Source organism: Pangasianodon hypophthalmus, chromosome 8 (assembly GCF_027358585.1).
Source record: "Pangasianodon hypophthalmus isolate fPanHyp1 chromosome 8, fPanHyp1.pri, whole genome shotgun sequence".
Lineage (NCBI taxonomy): Eukaryota > Metazoa > Chordata > Actinopteri > Siluriformes > Pangasiidae > Pangasianodon > Pangasianodon hypophthalmus.
In genome coordinates this window covers 3,410,549-3,435,222 of record NC_069717.1, presented here as the reverse complement: position 1 = coordinate 3,435,222, position 24,674 = coordinate 3,410,549, and the positions used below count along the sequence as shown (strand labels likewise).

The 24,674-nt window shown below is 40.7% G+C and overlaps 1 protein-coding gene across 1 annotated transcript; it reads right to left on the bottom strand.

The window, feature by feature from the left end:
* Window positions 1–527: 527 nt before the first annotated feature.
* On the bottom strand, window positions 528–16,794 carry mknk2b (MAPK interacting serine/threonine kinase 2b). Its single transcript, XM_034306530.2, has 14 exons — window positions 16,640–16,794; window positions 14,973–15,159; window positions 14,654–14,744; window positions 14,176–14,277; window positions 13,279–13,376; window positions 10,775–10,854; window positions 10,406–10,479; window positions 10,102–10,206; window positions 9,619–9,674; window positions 9,328–9,423; window positions 5,642–5,836; window positions 5,088–5,252; window positions 4,764–4,804; window positions 528–4,617 (listed from the first exon to the last, which is right to left on the bottom strand). The coding sequence occupies exons 2-14, from the start codon at window positions 15,021–15,023 to the stop codon at window positions 4,341–4,343; spliced, it is 1,431 nt and encodes a 476-aa protein (XP_034162421.2). The 5' UTR covers window positions 15,024–15,159; window positions 16,640–16,794; the 3' UTR covers window positions 528–4,340.
* Between the last annotated feature and the right edge of the window lie 7,880 nt (window positions 16,795–24,674).

Here is a 24,674-nt window from a genome sequence, read left to right as displayed (position 1 = left end):
GCCTCTCTGCTTCATTTGCAACAGACCAAAGAACCCATTAGACTTTTAGATTTAACCTTTTTGGAAGAGGAATTTGACTTTATAAGATTTCTTTATTTGACTTTGTGAGATTTTTTTTTTAAATAGAAAATGATAGCACTCAGATCCTGTTTTGGACCCTTAACTAATGAGCTCTATGCTTGCATTCGAATAGAGTAAGTTACTTCTCAGTGCAAAAGTCTGCACACCCTTAGGACCAGGACAGAAATTTAATTTGTAGCACCAACAGTTTCAAAAAATGATCAAATGGTGTATATTAAGATGTTAATAGTGGGGGGCAAAAGGCCTAAATGATATCAAAAGTTTGCATCTGTCTTTCTAAATGCAACACAAAAGCACATTAGTCTCTCTACACCTGCATCAATCTTTTTGTACCTCGTCTGATCAGATTTTGTATCCTAGCATTCGTGATATCTAGGGGATACAAACTTTTGCACTGTACTTGAATATATATCAGATTACCAGAACACACCAAGTCAGACAGCAAGTTTGTGGTTCAAAGCGTTTTATTGTTTCTTTTCATTAGAAAACAATACAAAATCCTGCAACAACAAGTCATATGTCTTGCTTTGAGTGAACTGAAATCAGCCACGTGGTACAGTAAAGTGCTTCTACGGTTTGTCATTGTCCCGAGAGGAAAAACCCCGGGCAGCGGGGCATTTCAGGAAGTGAGCTTTCTCAGTTAAGCGAACCTGACCAACAGGGGAAGAGGAGAGGTCAGGGACAGTCCTACTGAACAGCACTCGCTCGGCTAACCGAGAAATCCCGCTTGGTGGAAATAACCCTGCAGTTTGGGATTTTCTTCCCATGAGTCATTTGGGTTGTGGGTGGGAACATCAGAAATCAGACAGTGCTGAATACACAAGAGTTTTTCAACCTTCAGGTCATATTAACATGAAACAATTGAACAGATGGGAAAATAAAAGCATTTCAGCCCCTATAATAATAATAAATTCACTTGGGGAAATAAGGTTGAACGCCAACATCCCACTGCTACAAGTCCAGCTGTTAGAAATAACGCTGTTCCTCCAACCTTTTTCACAACAAAACAAACGGAAGTAAAGAAAAGTGAGGATTAAACTCATCCCCGACTCTTTAATACAAGGCAGTCCTTAACTTCTGGTTGGGAGGAAAATAAAAAATAAAAAAAAAAAGGTGGATCTCGTCTCGGATGCTTGCGGGCATCCGAATCCAAGCCACGCTTCGTTTTTGAACGTTTGAGAACGAAACCAATGTCCGGTGTCTTTGCAGTAAAAACAGGACGAGGAGAATTACATACAGGCGAGTTAAATACTGATTCGACGAGTGGTCGAAATTATTCTCCAAACCAAACGATTGCCTTGTCTCATGAACAGCTTTGTGTACAGGTATAAAGGTAGTTTCCCGAGCAAAATGTGAGAAAACCGCTGCATATACAATTCAAGTAAGTCTTACTATAAGACATAAAACCTCCACAAAAGATGCAAATGTAGAAATATATATAAAAAAAATTACAATCAGTGTCCTATTCTCAACTAATAGGCTCGAGTGCCGTTTGTTTGTCGTTTTGCAACCTATGAAAGAAAATGCACTGCCGAGCGAGCAGCGCTCGCTTAACATTCAACAGGATTATTATAGAGTGCGTGGATGGGGTTTTTTTTGCTTTCTCATTGGTGATATTAATGCCTGAAAACAAGTACAACCCATAAAACAAGTTCCACTAATCTACCAACGTGGACGCATACATCTAGACTCAAAAGATGCACTTCCTTTGCCCAATATCCCTCCAGCACAATCCTGTGTTCCATCTCACAAAGTTATGAGGAATAAAAAATAAAAAAAAAAATGTATGAAGCAAACTAACCTGAAGTAGACAATGTTACCAACAAGAAATGAGGCGGACAAATCTCTAACCCAGGACAAGATGATTTTGTGTCTGGGCTATTAAGTTTTTTCCTTTTTTTTAAATTTTTTTTATTTTTTAGGGTTCAGTAGACTAGCCAGTGTATTTTTTTCCTTTTCTTCTAGGGAAACAAAAAAAATGTCCTCTTGATGCTCACAAAAGAGACGTTTTCCCCTGCTTGTACATGTTGTTAAACATGTCAAGAACAAAATAAAGATGGTAGCTAGACTCGAATATTATCTTTTACGTGTGATGTGATGTGAGGACAGAATGTCACAGCTCATAGCTGAAACGCTGTCCGATGACTTTGTAGCTTTTTTTTTTCCCCGCACAGACGCTTTCTTAGAAAAGGATAATGGCCGAGTCGTCTTCTACACAAGCATTTACTCTTTTGTATCTGTATTAATAGACTTAACTAGCTAGCTAGCTTGCCATGTGTTATTACCCTACGTTACACTTTGTAGCCTTGTCAGTTAGGTTTATGTGTCTGGTTGGGCTTGCTAATGAATTTATGATTTGTCCACCCCTGATGAAAACACTGAAAGTAGTAAAATATTGCCTCTTCTTTCTCACTTCAATTTTGTTTAAAAAAAAAGAATCTTTCACACGTTATATACCCCAACTTCTGCACCAGCAATACATCACATGAATACTTAAAAGAGGTTTAAAAAAAAAAAAAAAAAAAGGTTCAGGGGGAGAGGAATCTGGTGTTTCACCTGAACATTTGAACAGCACCTGCTTGAAGATGAAGATACAATAACAAAAATAATAATAATAATAATAATAATAATAATAATAATAATGATAAAAAGCTTAAAACAACAGTGTGGCACAGTTTCAATATTCAAATGGAGTTACGCACAAACAAAAAAAAAAACAAACAAGTAAACCTTTTTGTTTAAAAAAAAAAAAAAGAACTTTTCACACTTATTCATACAGCTACATTGCCTTGGAAGACCTTTTTTTGTAAGTTTTTCTGACTTATTTTTTTTTCCTGGAATGCTTCCATTTTTTTTTTTTTAATTTTTGACTTTATGAAAGAAATCTCTCCCCCGCCCTCTTAATGGGTTGTAAATGTTTAACTTATTTGGCAGTGCCTATGAGGCAATGGTTTTTATAAATCACTGTACCATCAGACTGTGGCATCAGTACCAAACTGAGGAGAACGTTTTTTCAAAGCCTTATTCCATGACCAGCTGGAGTTCATTTAGTCACGTAAACTAACCTGTGCTTGCGTTACCACGTGATCATCCCTCCCAGTGTGCGCTTAACGACTGACCCCTTGTTGTGCTGATCTCAATCATCGCCTTACACAAAAATGCGGTTACACGTCACCCAAAAGTCCCAAGTCTACTTATCATCTCGGGTAGTCAATTTGGATTTTGGAGATTTCCTGCGTGCCAATTAAACCCTCACGTCTTCAACAGAAGACAAGTCTGAGAAGTTAATGGCTTTAATGGTTTAAAAGTTAATGGGGGAGAAAAAGGAACTTAAGTAGGCTCCCAAAATATAGGAGTACGATCCGAGTTCTCAAAGTGCACTTTTGGAGAAAATGCGTTCAAATATATGCAAGAACTCTGGCACTGATTTTGGAAAAAAAAAAATTTTAAACACCCCCCAAAAAAAACATCAAGTGCTTTCATTAATTTGGTAGAAGAGGCCAATCCTGAATAACAGACATTGAGTTTAATGCTGTATGAGTGTCTGGGGTTTTGTCTGCTGATGACAGGAATTCATTGGCTTTGAAACACTAATGGAGGCGAGGTGAGGTGAGGCACTGGCAGCACAGAAAAATCTCCCAGAAGTCTGACAGCTTGAGTGATGAAGTCATTAGGAATTGCATAAAGCGTGAGAATCTTAGTACTGACGATGGGGACATCTGGGCACGTACACACGTACAGGAGGCAGAACATTCCTGAAAGTCTTCTCATTGAGAAAAAAAAAAATTCACAGTGGATCCAGTTGTAAAAGTGGAAGCAGCTGAGGAAAAGGGGAGGGGGTTTCTGTGGGTGTCATAGTCCTTTGGTGTCTTGAGCGGCTGGTTTCAAAATGTTCTGCCTTTTAAATAAAATTAAAAAAAAAAAAAAAAAGGTTGGCGTATCCCTCTGCTTATGGGTCCCGAACCCTGCCGCGGGGTGCTGACAGAAGTGCTGGAGGAGCCTGAGGATGAATAAAGGAGGGAGCGACGCCACAAGCGGGTTCGGGACGAGCCTCAGACGTTCTCATTTTGCATACAGGAAATACGTCACCCAGAAATTCTATCAAATTTCTTAGACGAGGTACTCCTTTAATGAGGAAGAGGCATGGATAGACAGAGGGACACCTGAACGAGGGGGTGGCAGAGACTTCAAAAAAATAAACACTTTTTTTTTTTTTCCTCGCCGACTGTCCAGCAGGGTGAGCGGCACCAAAATGTCTCTCAGGCGCAGTCTCCGATGAGGACAAGCGGAGCGAGGAGCTGGCTGAGCTCAGCGGCGGACACCGGCGCCCCCTTCATGGCGCTGCTCCTCTGCCTCCGTTTGGCCAGTTTAGAGTTGGATGGTGGCGAGAGACGCATGGAGCACGCGCCTGCCGTCACCACCTGAGGAGACGCCTCTTCCTGTCGCTGCGCGTCCAGGTCGTCCTGCTCCGCGAGCTGCCGGTTCACAGCCATCGCCTGTCCGGCGAAGAACGTCAAGTCCTTGGCGCTGCTGTTCCTGCAGGCACGGAGGACGCAGACACGTGAGGTCAGCAGATAAACACGCTATTGTTCCTTAGCTTAACTACTAACGCTACTAAATTATCTTTAATACTACAGATTGTAAAACCACTCCTGTAGGATTAGATAGAAAGAAAAGCTCACCTCTGAAGCAGGATGGAGGCTGGGATAGAATCAGGAGCACCCTGATGGAAGAAAGAAGAGAAAACATTACGATTACATCATACGTCTAGCCGCTTATGCACTGAATCCAAATGAAATGCTTCTGTCGGCTGTCGACATTTTCCTAAGAGAGAGTCTTCTTGTAAATGACTTACGCCATAAGCAAAATGACCAGCTCAGAATACACCCAGGCTGGACTGGTTAACCCTGTTCTGACGGTTGAGAGAGAGAGAGAGAGAGAGAGAGAGAGAGAGAGAGAGAGAGAGAGAGAGAAAGAGAGGGGAAGAAAACAGTCTAGATCCTTACCCCTTGCACCCACGGGTGCTGCAGAACCTGAGCGGCGCTGAGCCGGTTCTTTGCGTCCCGGACCAACAGTTTGGAGATGAGGTCTTTGGCACTCCAGGAGATATGAGCCCACTCTTTCTCGGGAAATTCGTATTTGCCCTCCTGGATACTTTCAAACAGTGTGTTCTGAGATTGGTGGATAACAGAGGGAAAGAAATTGATTATTATTTACAGTAATGACAAGTAGCTTGTTTAATTAATCCTCCACGGTCATAGCACTGCACAGCCTAACGCTCCCTTCTCGGGAAATATTTATAACTATATTTTATGGTACAGGATCAAGGCAGAGCTGAGAAACTCAGTTCTGGCTAATTTCTGGGCCAGAAAAAAATGCAAACCGAAGCTTAAAACGAACAACAACTGAGCAAACCTGCTTCACTGATTGCATCTGAGCGTTTTTGCAAAGGTATCTTTGAAACCGTGTGATCATTATATGTTTAGAAATACTTTTAAGAGTTACAAACAGCAGCATTAACGCATCAAAGCATTAAATATTCGTGCCAAGGTTGACGTACTTGGCAGGCGTAACAAGGCTCGCCGTTCTCCCAGCCACAGTCGCTTCCACAGCGGCCCACGAAGGGAGGATAGCCACTTAGCATGATGTACAGGATGACGCCCAGGCTCCACAGGTCACAGCGTTTATCGTAGATGGTGGCTTCCTCGTTGAACGCCTCCACCACCTCGGGCGCCATGTATTCAGCAGAACCACACTGCAAAGGACAAAAAGAGAAAGGGCGACATCATTAGTCACTGAATGGAAATGAAGTAAACGGTTGCCACCTGGGCTGTTAATATGCACCAGTGTCATAAGGAAATGGCGTTTATGTTTAGGTGTGGTGTGGCAAAGGCAAGAGGAACAAATAAAAAAAGAAAGTGTTAAACACCAGCTGCTTTTCGAGTGTTTCTGGATGTAGACTGAGGTCATGTGCTTAGCGGAGAGACTGTGTGACCGTCACATGGCAGATAATGAATGAGATTAGAAATAAGCCGTGTGTATGAGATCACCACAAATACATCAAGGATTAATCATACAGGTTCAGGGTGAGGTATGGACTTTTTATGAAAAGAATAAAATGCTTGGGGGCATGCTGTTATAGGAAAATAATCTACGATAGGATGGTGTGCTGACTAAGCTGTTACTATGGAAAAGAAAACCTCTGTGTGTGTAGAAAGATTATATATGTGCGGAAAGGGTTACTCTCATGGCTGAGTTGGTTGAGTCATGGAAAGTTTTGAAAACTCAGCTCAGTGTTCGCTCTCTAAGTCTCTGCAAAACGCCTTCTTTCTGAAACTAGGCCAAATGCCCAGGAAGGGAAAAGAGGATTGAGTGTCCCAGAAAACTCAACATCACTCAACACCTCTTACACAACACCACACGCCCACACCGCATAAACAAAACACAACCACACAGACATGCTTTATATGTGTGTGTGTGTGTATGTGTGTGTGTATATATATATAAATGAACACATTTCCCAACAAAAAGCCGTACAGTGATCGAGTGGAGAACAAAAGATAATCCTTCAAAAGCCGCAAGGCTTCTGGGTCAGTTCGGTTAGATTTTCCTCTACCAGATTTCTTTTGTTAGACCGCATTAAACTCCAGTAATTATGAAATGCAGGCCAGGGGTATGGTTGCGAAATCACCACTTGTGGGATTTTTTTTTTCTAAGGACCGGTAATCCAAGGGAATTTCTAGGTTAAAGTCTGGTCAGCTTTTGAAGGAGTCCTTTAGCTTAATGAGGTTATCGAGGTGCTTTAGGATTCCGTTTACAATAGTATACTGCAGAAAATGATGCCGAAATCAGGTCTGAGATGCCACAGCAAGCTGAAAAGTATGTCTGCTTTTGTTTTGTTTTGTTTTGTTTTGTTTTTGAGGGCTGACGTTCTTCTCCTGGCGTGTTTGCGCAGGCAATGGGCTTCTTTTGTCCTCGTTGAACGCAGCTGTTGTGCCGCTCCGCCCCACTGAGCCTTTATGCAACGTACTTTCGCAGTGCAGGAATTCAGGAGATGCAGACAAAAGCTTGGCTGTTCTGAATCGCCCCCTCCTCCTCCTCCGCCGCCTGCCTGCTCGACATCGCTCAACACCCCCACATTCAGGTCGTCTCTTAACAGCCTCCCTTATCAGGGGTCAGACAAAAGACGAGCCCTGAGCTGCTCCAGATGACGGCGTAAATAGTGCTGTTAGCTACTCGGCGCAAATGGAAGAGTCCACAATTAGCAAACAACCGTGTTTCATGTTTCTTTGTTGGTTGTGTCTATAGACCGGAGATATGGGTGCTATCTCTATAATAGCAGGAGATGAGAGGAGAGAGGAGGAGGGAGATCAAATGATAACCTGCACTGCAGATTTTCTCTTCCTGTAAGTACTTGGTGCAAAATTAGCAAAGCCTTGCATCAGGCGCTTCCTTGGGTGTGGGGAATTACGCCACATGGGAGAGACAGATAGCTGACAGATGTAGACTTGTTGGCAAAATAAATGTGGGGTTTTCCTGGCCATGTGACAAGGAAGTGGCTTCTCAGCTGGCAGAGTGTTTCAGTTTGTGGCTCAGTTTTGCATCAGCCTCCCATGCGCGAGCAGGTTACATGTAAGTCAGGTTTAAAATTCCCCTGTGAGTACATGTGTGTGTGTGTGTGTGTGTGTGTGTTTGTGAGAAAGAGTGAGAGAGAGAGAGAGAGAGTTCACAGCTGTGTGGTGGTATAAATGCTCAGCATTTCTCAGAAATCAAACCCACACTGTTACAGGAAGTGCACTGAGGCTGCATAGGTTAAACCAACAATTTCCTTTAAAAAAAAAAACAAAACAAAACAAAAAAAACCTGCAGATATTAAACCTTGGCACAAATTTGTTTGCAGGAATGAAGAATCTGTTATGATGATCCGTGTGATAAAGCCTAAGCAAAACAAGCAGAATGCTTGTTCCACACTTCAGCATTTGGCTCCTCCTACCCAGCTCGCCCTTCCTTTCCACCAGCCAATCGCAACCCAGTTGCTATGCTCAAGAAGCGGAGAAAGGGAAAGGACCTCCCATAACATCTGACCTCATTGCCACTCTCTACCAGAGAAGCAAAACAAAAAAGGATAGAGAAGTGAAAACTTCAAAGAGCTAAACGACAGGCTGAGGCTCAAGGGACAAAAAAAATGACGACTGCCAAGGAACTCGCTTCCAAGAACATGACTGGAATTATTATTTTTTTTATTCCTGTTTGATAACTTATTCTGCTCTTTGCCTTGAGATTTGCTGTTTTGCACAACTTGTTCTTGCAATCAAGGACCTGAGCAGATTCTGTTCCTGAGAATGATAAATAACAAGTCCAAACCGGGTTAGAAATAGAAACAAATCTCCAAAAGGACACAAAACACAGATTTTTTTAATCTGGTGTGCAGCTTTTGTTTAAAGAAACACGTCTCCATTATAAAACCTGCAGCCAGCGGTAATCGGATACACAATGAAGTGGCGTGTAGAATGGGCTTCAGTGCTGCGCAGGTTAAACACGTGTACAACTCTCTCCACCCGTTTGCTATTCTACCCCCTAATAGTCTGTAGACTTTCTAAAAACATGCAGGAGACTAGTGCAACTCGGGTTACACCAAACGCCCCTGGGAAAACATTTCACTACACACCACCTACTGTTTCTCCATCACCTGTTGTTATCCGTCATTTCATTGATTCTCATGAATGCACGAGCATTCTAATACACAAAAACAAAGTTTTTGCAGGTTCAACATTCAACACGATCCATAAACAAAGATTAAAATCTACCCCAAAGATATGAATGTAGAGAGAAAGAGCACTGATCGCTCTCCTGTAGCTGATAACTTATTTATCAAAGCCCAGCCCTGAATGTTTGTCTCACTCAGAGGCATGCCTGAATTCAAAAACTTTCCAGCCAGCCATAAATCCGGGCCTTGACCTCACAGATGAGCTTCCTTCTCACCAATAGGAGCCAGCCATTCAGCTGGCACCACCCATGCTCGGCCAATAGCGTGGCGGGAGGGGACTGGATGATAAGAGTGGCACTGTGAAAACATCTGGCTTATCTAGGCAAGAGTGACAAAACAGGCCTTAACCACTCCTAACCTTCCAAATAATGCATGCATCACCAGGCTATGAATATTCTCTCGCATGAACAGAGTCTTCTTCACTTATTGTTTGAATGTGACACACACACACACACACACACACATTTACGTTTACATACCGGTGTGAGGAGCTCTGGAGTAGAGATGGGAGAGCTGTCGCTGTTCAGCTTGATTCCACTGCCCAGGTCGAAATCACAAATTTTCACAGGTGAAATCTGAAAGCGGAAGAATCAAAGTCAGGAACTTGTCACGCGTTTTGACTGCACGAGCTGTCAGTCATGCTTGTGATTATTCACATTTTCACATTCTCTCGACAGGAAAGCCACACTACTGGTTTCATTCAAGACTTGTTGAGGCTGAGAAAACCAAAACAAACAAAAAATAATAAAATAAGAATAAAACAGACTCACCCTGTCTTCGTGTTCACATAAGATGTTTTCTGGCTTGAGGTCTCTGTGGGCCATCCCTAGAGGACACACACACACACGGGTCATGCATTTAGATATTAAGTTGGTTCTCCAGGGTTTTGGAGGATGACAAAAGAGCAACAGAGTAATGTAAGTATGTTTCCAATACACTGCGTTGCCAAGAGCTGATATAAATAGATGATCATACTAATGTCCTCCAGGCGAAGACAAAACATGAGACCCTTTGCCTTCTCAATGAACTTCTTAGAACATCTTTCAAGGAAGCGATATGGAACACCGAAATGTGATCAGGCTACGATTTGACATCCCATCCTCCAGCACCCTAGCTACCTCTCCCCCACCACCATCACCACCTTATTTAATTCCTAAACAGACTATTCCCGGTAAGGAACTTTTACTATATTTATACTATATAAGTATAGTCCATGATGTCATTCTGCAATTCAAATCCACAAACCCACTCACCTTTGTTGTGCAGAAAGTCCAGAGCGCTTGCAATGTCCTGCACCACAATGCTCGCTTCCTGCTCACTGAAGTGTCTCCTTCTGTGAATGTGGGTCAAGACAGAGCCTGGAGAAAGAAAAAAAAAAAAAAAAAAAAAGGACACATGCAAAACCATTAGCACTAGAGCTCAGAGTTCATTCAATTATACACAAGATCAGTTTATTCATCTTTTTTTTGGTTCCAACAGAGCCATTTTCTTCAGGATGCTGTTACATAAAAACTAACTTTTATTCAGAGGTAGAGAATGCTCCTAGGATCTACGTACCTCCCCTCAGCTTCTCAAACACCAGGTAAAACTTATCCTCCTCTTCAAAAAACTCCACAAGCTCCAGGATGTTTCTGCATGGAGACAGGATGAAGGGATTCAGAACTTTTTCACCCATGTACACGATAAGCCTGGTTTCTAAAGGCATACGTGCAAGAGCCTATACTATTACACAGGGTCTATACGGGTCAGGGCAAGGGTCATACGCAAGCAGCCACCTGATGCGCTTCTCATCGGGTCACTTTACACTGTACAAATAAGTCTCCTGCATAATATCTTAACCGTTATAATATTTTATTCAAAGCACCAAGCCTGGCTAATTAAAGCTATGCCTCAGTTTGCATTGGCGAAGTTTGGAGAGTATGTTACCTGTGGCCCTGGCACTGATACAGCATCTCCACCTCCCTGAACACACGACTTCGACTATGTCCTGGTCTCTTCTCTATGATCTGCAAGACAGAGGAAAAAAATGACATTATGGTAGGATCAAAGGTTTTAACATTAACATTTTGTCATTTTCTCTCTTGTCCACACAATCATGATTTGAAAGTCTCTGCAACAGCTGCGAATGTTGCTCTGCATACCAAAATATATCCTAACTCATATTCCAGCCCGGGGAGGCCCATGACATTGCCAACACAAAGCCCTCAGAATGTTTGCGGGTCAAATTCCATTGACAATAAAAGCACATCAAAATCAGAACGAGCTAAATTGAGCTTGGAGGTTATGGAGAGCTGAAATTGGCTGTTGACAGCAAATTGCTCTCTCTCTCTCCCAGGCACCCCATTGACCCCCTCGCCATGTGGCGCGGGCTGGACGTGACTGGATTAGTGGTGCTAGTGAGAGAAGCGGCACACAATGTAGGTCCTGGATTAGAGCCTGGTGTTAAGGCCAGCTCTGCATTCCCCTACAAACCACAGTGCGCCTGAGTCAGCAACCTCTGAACAGAAGCCACACAAACCCGTGCTAACCAAAGTGACTACAGATCTACACAATACTACAGATGTAATCTATAAATAATTTAAGTCATGACAGAAACGAACGTGTTTTGCAGATATTCCTTAACTTTAAATGTAACCACAAATGGTCAAAAATATGCGTCATTCTTTGAAAAGTTAAAAAGTGTGATCCTTGACAAACTGCTGTTGTATACGTAGAATAACACGCTTCAAGAAGTGCTGTTATTGTAAAATAATTAGCCTCTGGGTGGTAACAGAAACTAGGCTTCATGTTAGGTTGCATCACACCACACTGCTGTTGATTATTTTCCTATAATGTCACACCCCAAGTGTTTCCTTCCTTACTTAGTGCATGGACTGCACCATAAATCCTCACAGCAGCCTCGGACGGTTGCCCTAATGGAGCCAAACTGAGCGTGTAAAATAAGCTAGGCCTGTAAACATGACGCCCAGAAGTGCAATAACTGAACACATGCACAACTAAAAGGAAGGAGGGGGTGCAACTCAGGAAGGCTGGCTAGTGGGCTGTTTTCGCTCAGTTCTTTTGTTCAGACTCGGATACCGACACCAACCCCCTTGATGCCCCAACCTCAGGGAGGGGGTGGGGTGACCATGACATCTGGTCTCAATTTACAGCGCTCCTTCCCACCCGAAAACGGCCCTGATGGAGATAACGAGCCACAAACGCCGCCCCCACCACCCGCCTACCCCAGGACAACAAAGCCCTGCAGATAGCCAGTGTTGCAGAAGCAAGCGTGTGGCCTGTCTTCCAGCTGTCTGCAAAAACACCATCAGCAATAAAAATACATGCTGGTGGTGGTAGTTAAGTTAATGCTTTTATGGATAAAGTCGTTTTATCATATTTAAATGAAATTATCAAACGCAAACAGAACTTTCTAGCACATTCTCTCCTTGCAAGCACGTGCCGCTGAAAAATCAAAACAGCCACAGCATTTCTCAACACTCCACTTCCTCAAAGTGTCTTTAACAAGGGAAAAAAATAAAATTCACGAGGTAACAAGCCTCTGGCACATAACGTTTGTTCTTGAGGCCACGCCTTACGTCTTTGTACAGTGCATGATCAAGAAAGAAGGTAAACATTTCAAAACACAACCTCGGACCGCCCCCTCCTCCCCTTCTTCCTCCACTGGTGTGTGTTTTGGCAGACATACCAGAACAGAACACAATGTTCCCGCCACTGCCTGGTTCGCTGGCCAATGGGAGCGCAGAAAAGAGGAGGATGTGACCCTCCCTGCATTCCGATTGGCCGTTTTAACGGATGATCTAACAAAAACAGGATGGGGGAGCTTCTTTGCTGAGCCAGCATTGAATGCAGCAACAGTGCAACAGTTCAGCGCTAACATCCTCTTTTTCTAAACACAATCCAACAACAGTCCAACAGCGATCAAAGGGCTGCCTACCGAGTCCTTTTAATTTTGGCTAATGCTTAACTTTCAGAGTTAGATAACATTCACAGCCATAATCTAGGAATAACACATTGAACCTGAAAATACCTTTATATTCCTGCAAACCACAAACCAACTCAAATGCTGAGCTCAGTAAATTCCAAGCAGGTTTATAGAAATTCGGATGTAGATTTATGTTCATAAATAACAAGCCAGAGGCGACAGAGGCAAACAGCTCATGCCCTGCAGGTTTTCAGAAATGTAACACGCTCACAATAACAAACTGCAGTCGTGTGCAGACGACGGCGCCGTTTCCAGTAACCTGTTTAATAAGTTCCTAGAAATGGCATGAGTGCAAAAGGGTAATCCCGTTCAAAACAACACAGGAATACCACAGTTTAATCTATATTGCTGACATAACACATAAAACACACACACACACTTTCACCGATAAGCAACCATTTATTTAATCTCTGAGAATTTAATCCTAGACCAGAGGGCGGCTTACCTTCACAGCGTATTCCTTCTGAGTGATTTGGCTGATGCATGTTTGCACTTTTGCATAAGCTCCCTCTCCCAACACTTCATCCTGCAGCTTATAGACATCTGAACGGAGAAAGACAACAGTAAACTCTATTAATGGCAATGAATACGTGAAGTAGGTATTAAAGTCATTCCTCCAGAACACGTATATACAATGGAACAAAATGTTTATTCAGTTTCCCAGTGCAACAGACAGTACAGCGTGTGAGATGAGCGCAAAATACGCCATATATACTCAGGGAAGTAAATACTCTGGACAATCTATACTCAGGACAGTGCATACTCCTGGAACAATATATAGGTTAAAAATATACTTAAGACAGTAAATACTCCAAAAACAATATATAATCGGGATATACTTATGACATATGATATAATATATGATATATTTATGACAATATATAATCATAACATAATACTATATCATATAAACATAACAATATACTTACAAGATAATATATAATCACCATATACTGAGTATACACTTGGGACAACATACAGTCAGGATATATTTAATACAATGTCTACTCAGAGCAATGTATACTCCCAGGACAATATATATTCAGGGGAGTATATCCTCAGGACAGTGCACACTAACTCGACAGGACAAAAGAGCATTGTAAACAGTTGTCTGTAAACTGTAGATGCTACACTGTCATGCTGCTTTGGTAGAAAAGCAGATTAGAGGTAACTGTATCAGCAAGATCGGTGGTGGTCTATGAATCACCACAATCACGACTGCAGGATGACTGTGAAATCGATAAATACCAAGATTAGGTAAATAAAGATAGCACGGCCACAAAAGGGGGCACATACACACCCACAGACACCTTCAGACCCTGATATACGCTGTTACACTCACCCTCAAACCGCCCCGAGAAGCTGTCGGTCGCCCGGCACCTCTTTTTCTTCTTGTTTCGCTTCTTGGCGTCGGGTATGTCGATCGGCTTGCTGGATGGCATGTCTTCATGTCGGGACGGGAAGAAAGAGAAAACGGTTATACGTGAAGAAATGAAGAAGCTGATCCTCTGTTTGAAGCAGGCTTAAAACACAGGCAGATGGGAGACAGAGGCTTAACTATAAAGCGACAAGGCCCTGACTCTTTACTGTAAACAACCCGACTGGGAGTGTGACCCACATCACAGGAATACCTCCACAAAATGACAGTATGTGTGTGGGTTGTGGTTTTGGAAGCAGATAATCATTGGCAAGCCAAAAAAAGACCTTAAGCACTGCCAGAGCGCTATGTAAACGCTGGTTTAATGTCGTGAACGTAAAGCCACAAACCCAAGGCATGTCTGAGACAAGAGCAAGGACGTCAGCGAGGTCTTCTTACTCACCAGGGCGAGTGGAGCAATCGAAATTGAAGGCGGGATCAAGAAGGTGGGATCCGGTTTTGGAAAATTCGTCCGTTTCGAAAGGATTTTGGCCCTGAAATAAACAAATATTACATTTTAAACAAACTGCAATCAAAAGAAAGAAAGCGCACAAACGTGTATATTTCTCATAATATCAACTGTAATTAATGTGTAATGTGTTGTTATTAATAAACAGTATAAATATCCACATTTTTTGGTATATGTGTCATGGCAAGATAATGACACAATGGCAAACTTCAGTGTACTTAGGAATAGGAAACGAGGACGCGTGCCAACACACCTTGAAAGAGCGATGGAATCCGGTTACGGCTGCGATCTTATTCTGCACCATCTTGCTTCCTGATTCGGTGACTTTTTTCCCCCAATCGGATCAGTGGCTGCCGGCAACAACGGTTCGCTTAGCTGGAGTGATTAGTCTCACTTCGCTAATCCGATGTCTGGTGACTGCAGTGCTTTAAACGGGAAACCTGAAAAATGAGCAAAAATCGTACGTTATTCAAAGTATGTATAGAACATCAATCACGGCTACAACGTGATGAGCAGAAATGACTTCCTGTCTGTGTGCCAAAGTGATACTGAGCGCCAAGAATCCAGACTACCTTGAATAAATGATATTGCATCATATACTGTACCATGCAAAAACATCCATGCAAAAAGCCATAAATCTCTCTCTCTCTCTCACCCATGTGTTGACTTCACACTGTTTAAAATTTTAACCCATGAATAAAAGTCATTCATGACCAACACCTAATTAGCAAGATCTACTATCTAGCCAATAAAAGCATCCCTTGTTAGGAGAGCTAATGTATGAATCTTCAGGAAAATGAATGTTTTTCTCTCATGTATAGTCACATAATTGATAGCACTAACATTTCTCCCTCTGGATGAACAACAGAAACAAATCCAAGTTCAATTCTTCCATTTTTTTTAGGATTTCTTTCCTCCTTTCAGATTGCCTGTATCAACTTTCCCTGTTCAGGTTTCGTGACATTTTTTTCAAGATCACTAACTGCTGCATGAGATGTGATGTCTATTATAAGAGGCTGTGTTAGTCAGACAATAAAGGCATGTCTTAAGCATATTCCTGAGAGATAAAACACATTTCCAATATATTTCCCAAATCTGGGAAAATGACTTTTTCCATGTCTGTGCAGTCCTGGACTGAGATGTGTGTATTGGCTAAATAAGCAAAGAATACTTTATAAATGATCACATGTTAAATGTTAAGCTCTTATAGGATTTATTAGCAGCCTATTAACTAAACCTCATCAGTGTCTGAAGGAATATTCGGGAAAATTACTGGAAAATTACTGGGAAAAAAAACGTCCAGGTACATTAGCACTAGCATTACAAGACTCTGCTAGCAAAGGTATGTAACAAAAACAATATCTGAATCATAACTATTATAGAAATACAGCTGTTTTTTTTATTAATACGCGTCCTTACGTCAATTAACAACTATTATTTTATTACTGAATAATTTAAGATCCATTAGTTAGAGCTCAGAATAAATACAATAACCGTCATTTAGTACTGGAGCCGAATCCCAAATCGCACGCTTAGTGCACTAGCTAGGGTACGAAAGCCATTCTTTTACACTCACAGTAGTGCACTTGTGTAGGGAGTAGACATCGATTTGGGATCACACCCATTTCTAAACGTCCGTTAGCTACCGTTGAAGAGCGATAACTCGAAAAACGAGAATTAAAACCCTATCCTTGAATTGTATATTTCACAAATTCAAAATACACATCGCTTAATAATAAACATTAAAAACTACTAACACTTAGAAAGGACATAAATAACTAATTTTGCCTTGTGTCCTAGCTTGACTCGCTATTGCGCTATTGTTTCCACAGGCAAGTGCTCAAATGCTAAATAGCAAAACACTGCAAATGTATACATATAAAATAATAATAATAATGAACATCAGGAATACGTGCTCACCCCGTTGTTGTGAGTTTAAAGCTCCAGTCTGACTGCCGTTGTGCGACCCCTCTGCTGTCGGTGTGGTCTCGGACCTGACAGTGTTCTACTGTGTGGAACGTACAAAGCGCCGCGAGACGGAGTTTATATAACTTCGCTGTCATTTAAGCCACGCCCCTTGCTCGCGGTAAACCCCGCCCATCGGCTGAGAACACACGCGCACACAAACACAGTGACGTTTTCTGTTTTAGGGCGGAATTCAAACTGCCTTTGTCCCATTTATTTTTCAAAAAATATAAACAAAAACAGTCCGAAACGTTATTAAACCTATATAATGAGTAACCAGAAGTGAAATCTTATTTCCCCGCTCAAACTCAAACTCAAATGTACAGTAAATGTGCATTTCCGCTATAGGTTACAGTAACAGGGCTCATGCATGATGCAAGTTTCTGTAATAAACCAAACTGCTATCAACCATCCATCTACCCATCTACCCATCCATCCATGTCATGATGAGTGAGCACAGGTTCAGTCTGAGAGATACTGTGAGTCATGATGTCATTCAGACAACACCGACTTATATCACTGCTCAAATATAGAAAGGGTATTTTCTAAAATCAAATGAGCAACATGCTGTAAATACGTTGTTAAAGGTGCAATAGTTGATTTTTTTTATTTCTTACTTGTGCAAATAACCTGGAGGATATGTAGAACATGATTTAAAAAAAAAAAAAAAAAAAAAGATTAAGCCATGGTCTTAGTGCATTAGGTCAGTGAGAAAACCCCTTTGGAAAACTGACTTCCTGTCCGGAATGCTTGTTTGTGTTGGATGCACCTCCTGTCAGTCATTTTATAGACACTTAACAGTCCACCATAGATCCTGGGGGCGGAGCTTCGTGAAGATGGCTGGGAATCGATCAAATGTCAAAACCACCAAACTGTTAGAGACCTAATCTCAGGAAGGAAAAGAAAAAAAAAATATCTTACTTATTGCACCTTTAATTATTAGATGCTTTTCTGAATTTTCTGAAATTCTACCAAAGTCTAATTAAAATCTGAGCCAGAATTATAGGCACATAAGTACAAATAAATATATATATGATCTATACAAATGTTTGTACACTCTTAGATTTACGTTAGCTTTTACAAGCTGGTACTCCATTACAAGTAACAAAAATGTTTAAACTGTGTAGCAGTGAAAAGAAATTATGAGACAATATCATCAGTGCAAATATTTGGATCTGCCCTTCTGAATATTAATATGCTCCTATACTATTCGCCAGCTTTCGATACATCTGACCACAAGATAATAAACCAGGGCTGGTTTCTCAGGATCTGTTTTGTTTGTTTATTTGTTTGTTTCGATCCTACCTATGTTTCGCTTGCCACTTGCTAATCCAATCATCATACTTTGGAGTCCCTCAAGGTTCAGTTTTGGGACTGACATTATTTTATACGTCTGTTAGCCAGGATAATTAATAAATACAACACAGCTCCATATATCTCTAGCTCCTGACCCTCATAGATCTTTTATTGACTGTTTAAAGGACATCAGGTTTCAGATGCGTCATCACTATTGGTTAAATAATGATAAACCAGAAATCACTGTTATTAGAGTCTTTATTTACGAAGGTGAAAAATTTTATCAAAAACCTGGGAGTTATTTTCGATAGTGAACTCAGCTTTAAGAACCACATTAATAATGTTTGCAAAACAGCACCGTGTTAGAAATATATCTAAGGTCTGTGACATTCTCTCAGCCGATGATAGTGAGAAACTAGAAATGCTTTTTTGTTGACTCGTCAGGATGTTTTATCTGGTTTACCAAAGAGCTCTGTCACTAGATTACAGAGAGCGAATTGCTGTGAATAAGGAATCACATTACACCTGGTCTCAAACAGCTGCACTGGATGCCAGTTGTTGTTTAAAATAGGTTTAAACATCCATTTAGTGATTTAAACTGATGTGTAAATAATGTAATAGACTAGCAAGATGATTAGCGTGAAACTCCGACACTTTTAAAACAGTCCTTCTCTACATAATCAGGCCTTCCCCAGATTCTGAGCAAAGTTGGTCACGTATCGGTTGTATCATATCGTAGCAGATTCATTGGTATCCTCAAATATCAAATTGTTTCCATAAGAATCAAAATCGTATTGTATTGTGTGTAGAGATTCACTCCTATAGACATGGTAAAACTTTTATTTATTTATTTATCTTTTAAAGCTACTTGTTGCTGATTTTGCCTTATAGTACTTAATTGTCTTTTTTGCAGGATGCTCCCACATTTAATTTTTAAGAATCATTTTTTGGTCGATAATTTGCACATTTATCACCACCCACCCCACTCGTGGAAAAAATGAAGGGTACGAACTTTTGCACTCAATTGTATAGGATTAGTGTCTTATAAAATCGGAACCTACACCCAGGGATTAATTTCTTCGGTTGCTTTTGAGAGAAAAGTGAGAGATGTAATCGCCTTTTGTTTTTTTAGTGCATTTCAAATATCCATTATATAACAGTGTACTGAAATACAAGAATGATGTCCTGGAGTAAACCTTGTGTGTGTTCATGTGACAGACCGATACAGTGCCCGGTGCTTCTAGGAAGTGGAGATAGGAACTCACCCTCCCACCTTCTGTACCCTGGAACGTTTTACAGTTTGCTGAGAAAGAATGATCGAGGCAATACACAATCTCACAATAATGTTAATGAAATACCTCGCTGTTGTGATCCTCGTTCTTCGAAAGAGCTGTTCAAAGAAACAATCACCTTTGTGTGAAAGTTAAATGTGGGTCATGCATTTGTTTTGTAGTTTGTAGTGGTTTTGTTTAATTGTGCACTGTGTGTGTTTTGGTAGGAAGCAGTAAATTTAATCAGACACAGAAAGTGCAACGTGCTACATGTGACTCCATGAAAGATGAGAGAAAGACCTCGAGGTTCTCTGCTTACATGTGGCTTAGAGTTTTTTTCCACCTGAAGCCATCCAGCAAATCCTGCGTTCTCCCTCCCTTACCGTGTAAGGGCACTTAATAAAGTGGAATCTTACGACTCTCTCTTTTACTCCTTCCCCCTCTCTCTCCCTCTCTCTCCCCTGACCTACAGACTCGCTTCTGAAAACAGAAGCAGACGTTGCGAAAGCCCTGCTTGCTGTTCAGGGAGGGAGAAGCACATGATGCAATTCCTGGTGGTGTTGACAACAAGCCGTATTCTGAGGCAGGAGCGGGGGTTACTCGCGGGCTAGCATGAGCGCAACATCATAAAAAGGGCCAATGGGGCACTTTGGGGCTCACCCGCGGCCTGGAATGCGTTTTCCAGAGTCAATAGCGGCACACCCCCGACTGACGTCTGTAACACAAACGTGGCCTCTGATTGGCCGGGATGTGTAGATGTTTCATTGTGAGTTCCTACATGTTGACAGTGTGTGTGTGTGCGTGTGTGCACCTTCCTACAGGGTGGGACATTCACATGTTGTGCAAAAGAGCCTGGAATGCATGCGTCTCTGCGTGCGTGTTCATTTACACATGTATGTATGTATGTATGGTTGAATCAGTTCTCACACCCAGGTGCATTGTGGGAGGGACTAGGACAGGGAAATGTAGACTGAATGCGGGTCTTTGAGGACTGAGAGGAAATCTAGTTTGGGATCTTTGGATGCATGAGATTGGGAGATTGTCAACTTTTACAAAATATAATTGATGATAAGATTAAATTTGGGAAATGATTAATAATTTATTTAGGGAGTCAGATATAAGTAAAATACTATTTTAAAGAATAGAAACGGTCATAATTTCATTATAAATTGTATTGCTATTTATTATGTAACGGAAAATGCTCTCTGAGGTGGAGGCAAAGAAGCGCATGCTCCAACCGAAGTCTGTTTTCTTCTGATAATGGAACACGTGTCTGCCATTATCTCGCTTATACCACACTCGCTTTTTAAAAACAGTGACTTTGTACACTTTTTGCTTAGTTATAACTGAATAATATAAACTTGATCTGTCGTTTTAGATATTTACATAACTTTAGTCACCTTACTGTCTGTCTGTCTTAATCATATTGTTGTTATGGTTACATCTCAAAGGGCGTCTCTATGCATTTTAGCTTATAAAGTTATGGTACAATTACAATTGTTATTTATTTCCCCATCCTTCCTCTTGAGCGAGTATTACACAGAAGTAGACAGAGAGGCATTTACTAAAACGAAAGGAAAAGTGACAAGAGAGTGAGATGAGAGAGAAAATGCAACTGTTGTTTTTTTTTTTTAAACTAGTATTGGCATGGAAAGTGGAAGCTAACGTTAGGTGGTTAGATATCTATCTAGCAAAACAGACTACAGGTTCAAGGATGTCCTGGCTCGATAATGCAGACTTGCATGTTACATGAGCTTCAAGATAGACGTGTGTGTGAGAGTAGTGCTGGAATGTGTGTTTATACACCAGTCACTGCTCCTACTCGGTTACATCTGAATATTTTCCAAGCTGTACGCACGATCAAGAATTACTGCCGCTTCTGCAGGAGCATCTGAAGCTGTCCCAGAGTTGAACGCCACAGTACTCTGCCGTCCAAGATCTTAATCCTCCAACCAAATCAGAATCAGGACACACACCTGTCTGCAGACCTGAATGACCCTGTGTGTGTATGTGTGCTTCATACTGATCTGTATATGAAGCTACTACATACAGTATTATAGGCTGAAGCAGCCTTGGTGGAACATTGAGCGAATCTGGAAAGTCTGTTTATGGATTTTTTTTAAAGCTAGGCTACGCTACTACACCTTCTGTCTCCTAAATAAAGGTATAAAGATGTGGCCTTGAGGGTGCAACTCCAGTAAAGTACCATTTTCTCCCAGAGTATATAAGATGTGTATTGTTGTTGACTCATATGGACCATGCATGCTATTGATCTTGAGACTGTGCAAATGCGGGTCGGTTCAGGACAGAGGTCAGAGGTCATGCAAAACACTAATGTGAAACATCACAATGGAGAGATCGGATCTGAGCAAAAAAAATAAAGCTTGATATATGACCAATATGATATCAGTATTTTGATGAATCGTCACTGATCATTCTGTCATTCCTTCTGACGGTTATAAGTTAATGATGGTCATTTAAATGCACTTATTTGTTACAGAATAGTCCACTCGCACAGATCATGAACACTGACTAGTCTTTCAGGAATCTCCAAGTCATTCGGCTGTTTGCGTTTTTTTATACATGTTCCAAATGATTACACGTAAAGGTTTTTGCATTAAGTTTGGAAGATTTTTAATCCTTCATTTATACTTAATTTGTATTGTATCCTATTTCCTCTTGCCCATTTGTACTGTATCCTATTTTCTGAGGAATCAAGGTGTAAATCAAAGGCTTAAGAATGTAACCGCTTTGAAGTACTCCAATTATTGTTTAGTGAAATATGTAAACCAGAAGGGAGTGTGATATGATCGCATCCTATGACAGAGTGTTAAACCAAGTGTGCATGGTACATGTAGTGGAACTGAAATAAACCGATGTGACCTGGTTTGTGGAAAGTACCGAATAGTACCAAATATTCAGAGGTTTTATGTTTTATACTGTCTTATCTTTTAATTGTCTCTTTTTAACTCCTTTTTAAAAAATAGACTGGCTGAGCTCACGCCACTATTAAAACTATGTCAGTGGGCCAGTGAAATAATTGTGGCGAAAGGTAGGGGTATGATTTAAAAGTAAAAATGAGAAAACTCTGCCTGATGAGATTACTTTTATTTTTTTTTTTTATTTTAGATTACTTTTAGAATTGTATAAAAGCTTGGGCCACGACTAGGTAAAGCAGGTGTTCTGCAGACATCTCGGCTTTGTTAGTTGATTCAATAAAGTCCATTGATTTTTGGCATCCAGAACCCCATGTCTTTAGAAGTCTTTTTTCTTATTCTGAATTGAAGTGTTTTTGCCACGATATAAGGTGTGAATCCGTTTAACATCTCATGCTTGAAACATACTTTTCCACAAAAAAATGGACATTTTAGTTCCAAAACATTCCCTCAACGCTGTTACCTGAACACATTCACTCCTATGAAATATTTGGAATATCCCAAGTCAACAGGAAGTTACATCATCCAAATTTTCTTGAAGATCTTAGGGAGAAGTTGCACTGACACGCCCTGATCTCAGGGTCAACTCAAGTCAGGTTTCACAGAAGAATTTCAGTTCCTGTGTTGTAATTATAACATTGTCGTGGCATTCAAGTGTGCTAACATCATAATTAGGAAATTTCTGGCAGGCGGTAGTATTCGCTCCTTCCTTAGACTGAGTGAGAATGTGATCTTGGCTTTACACATCATCAGGTAATAGTATTCTCCATCAGGAAGACTAAGTAACATCTTACTCTTACTGACGGAGCTCTTTATGGTGTCTCCTGTTTTCCCGTGTTAACTGTAGCACCGTGATTCTGGAGGAACTTTATTATATGTGATGAGAGAATTGATAATAAAAGCTGACTTGACTAATTTAAAGGCTCTCATTAATCTCTTCGCTGTTCTCCATATCTGAAGAGCTCGCTAAGCCAAGTGACAGGTTTGTGCAGATTATCTTGAGCGCTGTTCACTGTTGTGTAAGTCAGTCAAGCAGTTCAGCATGACGTCGCTACGACTTCCTGTTTCAGAGGAAAATGTCAACATACAAAATCAAATCACAGCTAAGAAGCTATTTCATGCTGACTTGAAACACAATTTGTGTGTTCGTTAATTTTATGCTAAGAAACTCCACCGTGTTACTTTCAACCCAGTTACTCATTTCAGAGCAAAATGTATCCTGTAAGAGCAAAGAAACCTTGTTTAGAGAGAGAGAGAGAGAGAGAGAGAGAGGTGGTTAAATGCACATTTTCTACAATTCAGTGTTGAGAAATTTATCTTTAAGTTTCATGGGTTTATGGCCATTTTTGCCTTTTTTTTTTAAACTTATAAAATACTTTACAATGTTGAATTTCAAAAACCTATTAACTGATAATTTATTAACTGATAACACGTCACTGTTGTCACTTTACACAACTTCCACAAACTAATTATCGTAAAACATATTGTGTATTGAAGATATATATCAGATATTTATATATCGATTTTTTGCCATATTGTCCACCTCTAGGTTAAAAAAAAAAAAAAAAAAAAAAAAAAAAAAAAGGGCTGCGTCATCAGACAGACAAATAAATAAAAACAAACTTGCACTCAGGCAGTAAAAATCCATCTGATTAACCTCCAAATGTCTCTGATGCAACCCTGAGCCGCATTGAACCACACACACACACACACACACACACACACACACACACACACACACACACACACAAGCCGTCTGGCACGTAGCAGCACCGAGGCCACGCCCACTGCTGAACGGATGTTCTGGCCCCGCCCATTGGTGTATGACGTTTCGTTTTGTCTCGGTTCCTCAGGCAAGTTCCAGAAGAAAACAAAGCGCAGACCGGCTGGAACCGGCTGCACTGATTCAGCTACAGGGTTGCCAGATCTGCGTAAAACAATCTCTGAGCTCACTACCAAAAATACACAATCTACACAAGCTCTACACCAAACACTACTTTCAAACTCTAACTTTGTGACAGTTAGCTCCAAATGTGTTATAAGATTTACGAAGTAACATCATACAACACATTTTAACAAAGCCATACAAAAAGCTGAATTTATTAATTGCTATACAAACATTTAGTAATATTTAATCTTCAATATGATTTGTTGTTTCTTCATTTTTCATATTTCTAGTTTAATTTTCAATATATTAGTTTTAATTTCTTCTATCCTTTATTATAAAGCTTATCATTTCTATAGTAACAGCTTACACAGAGACATGTTACCCTCCATATAAACCCATTAAAAAAAGTGTCCCTTAGTAACATGACACGTTGCGTTATTTTGTCTTATTAAACACTTCCTATTTGTAATCCACATACATTTACTGTATTTACAATAGGGCCTTTTTACACTTGGTGTCTTGTATAAGGATTATGCCTGAACATAAAAATATGAAGTGTAAAGATAACCACTTGAAACAGATCTGATCTGAAATGCATA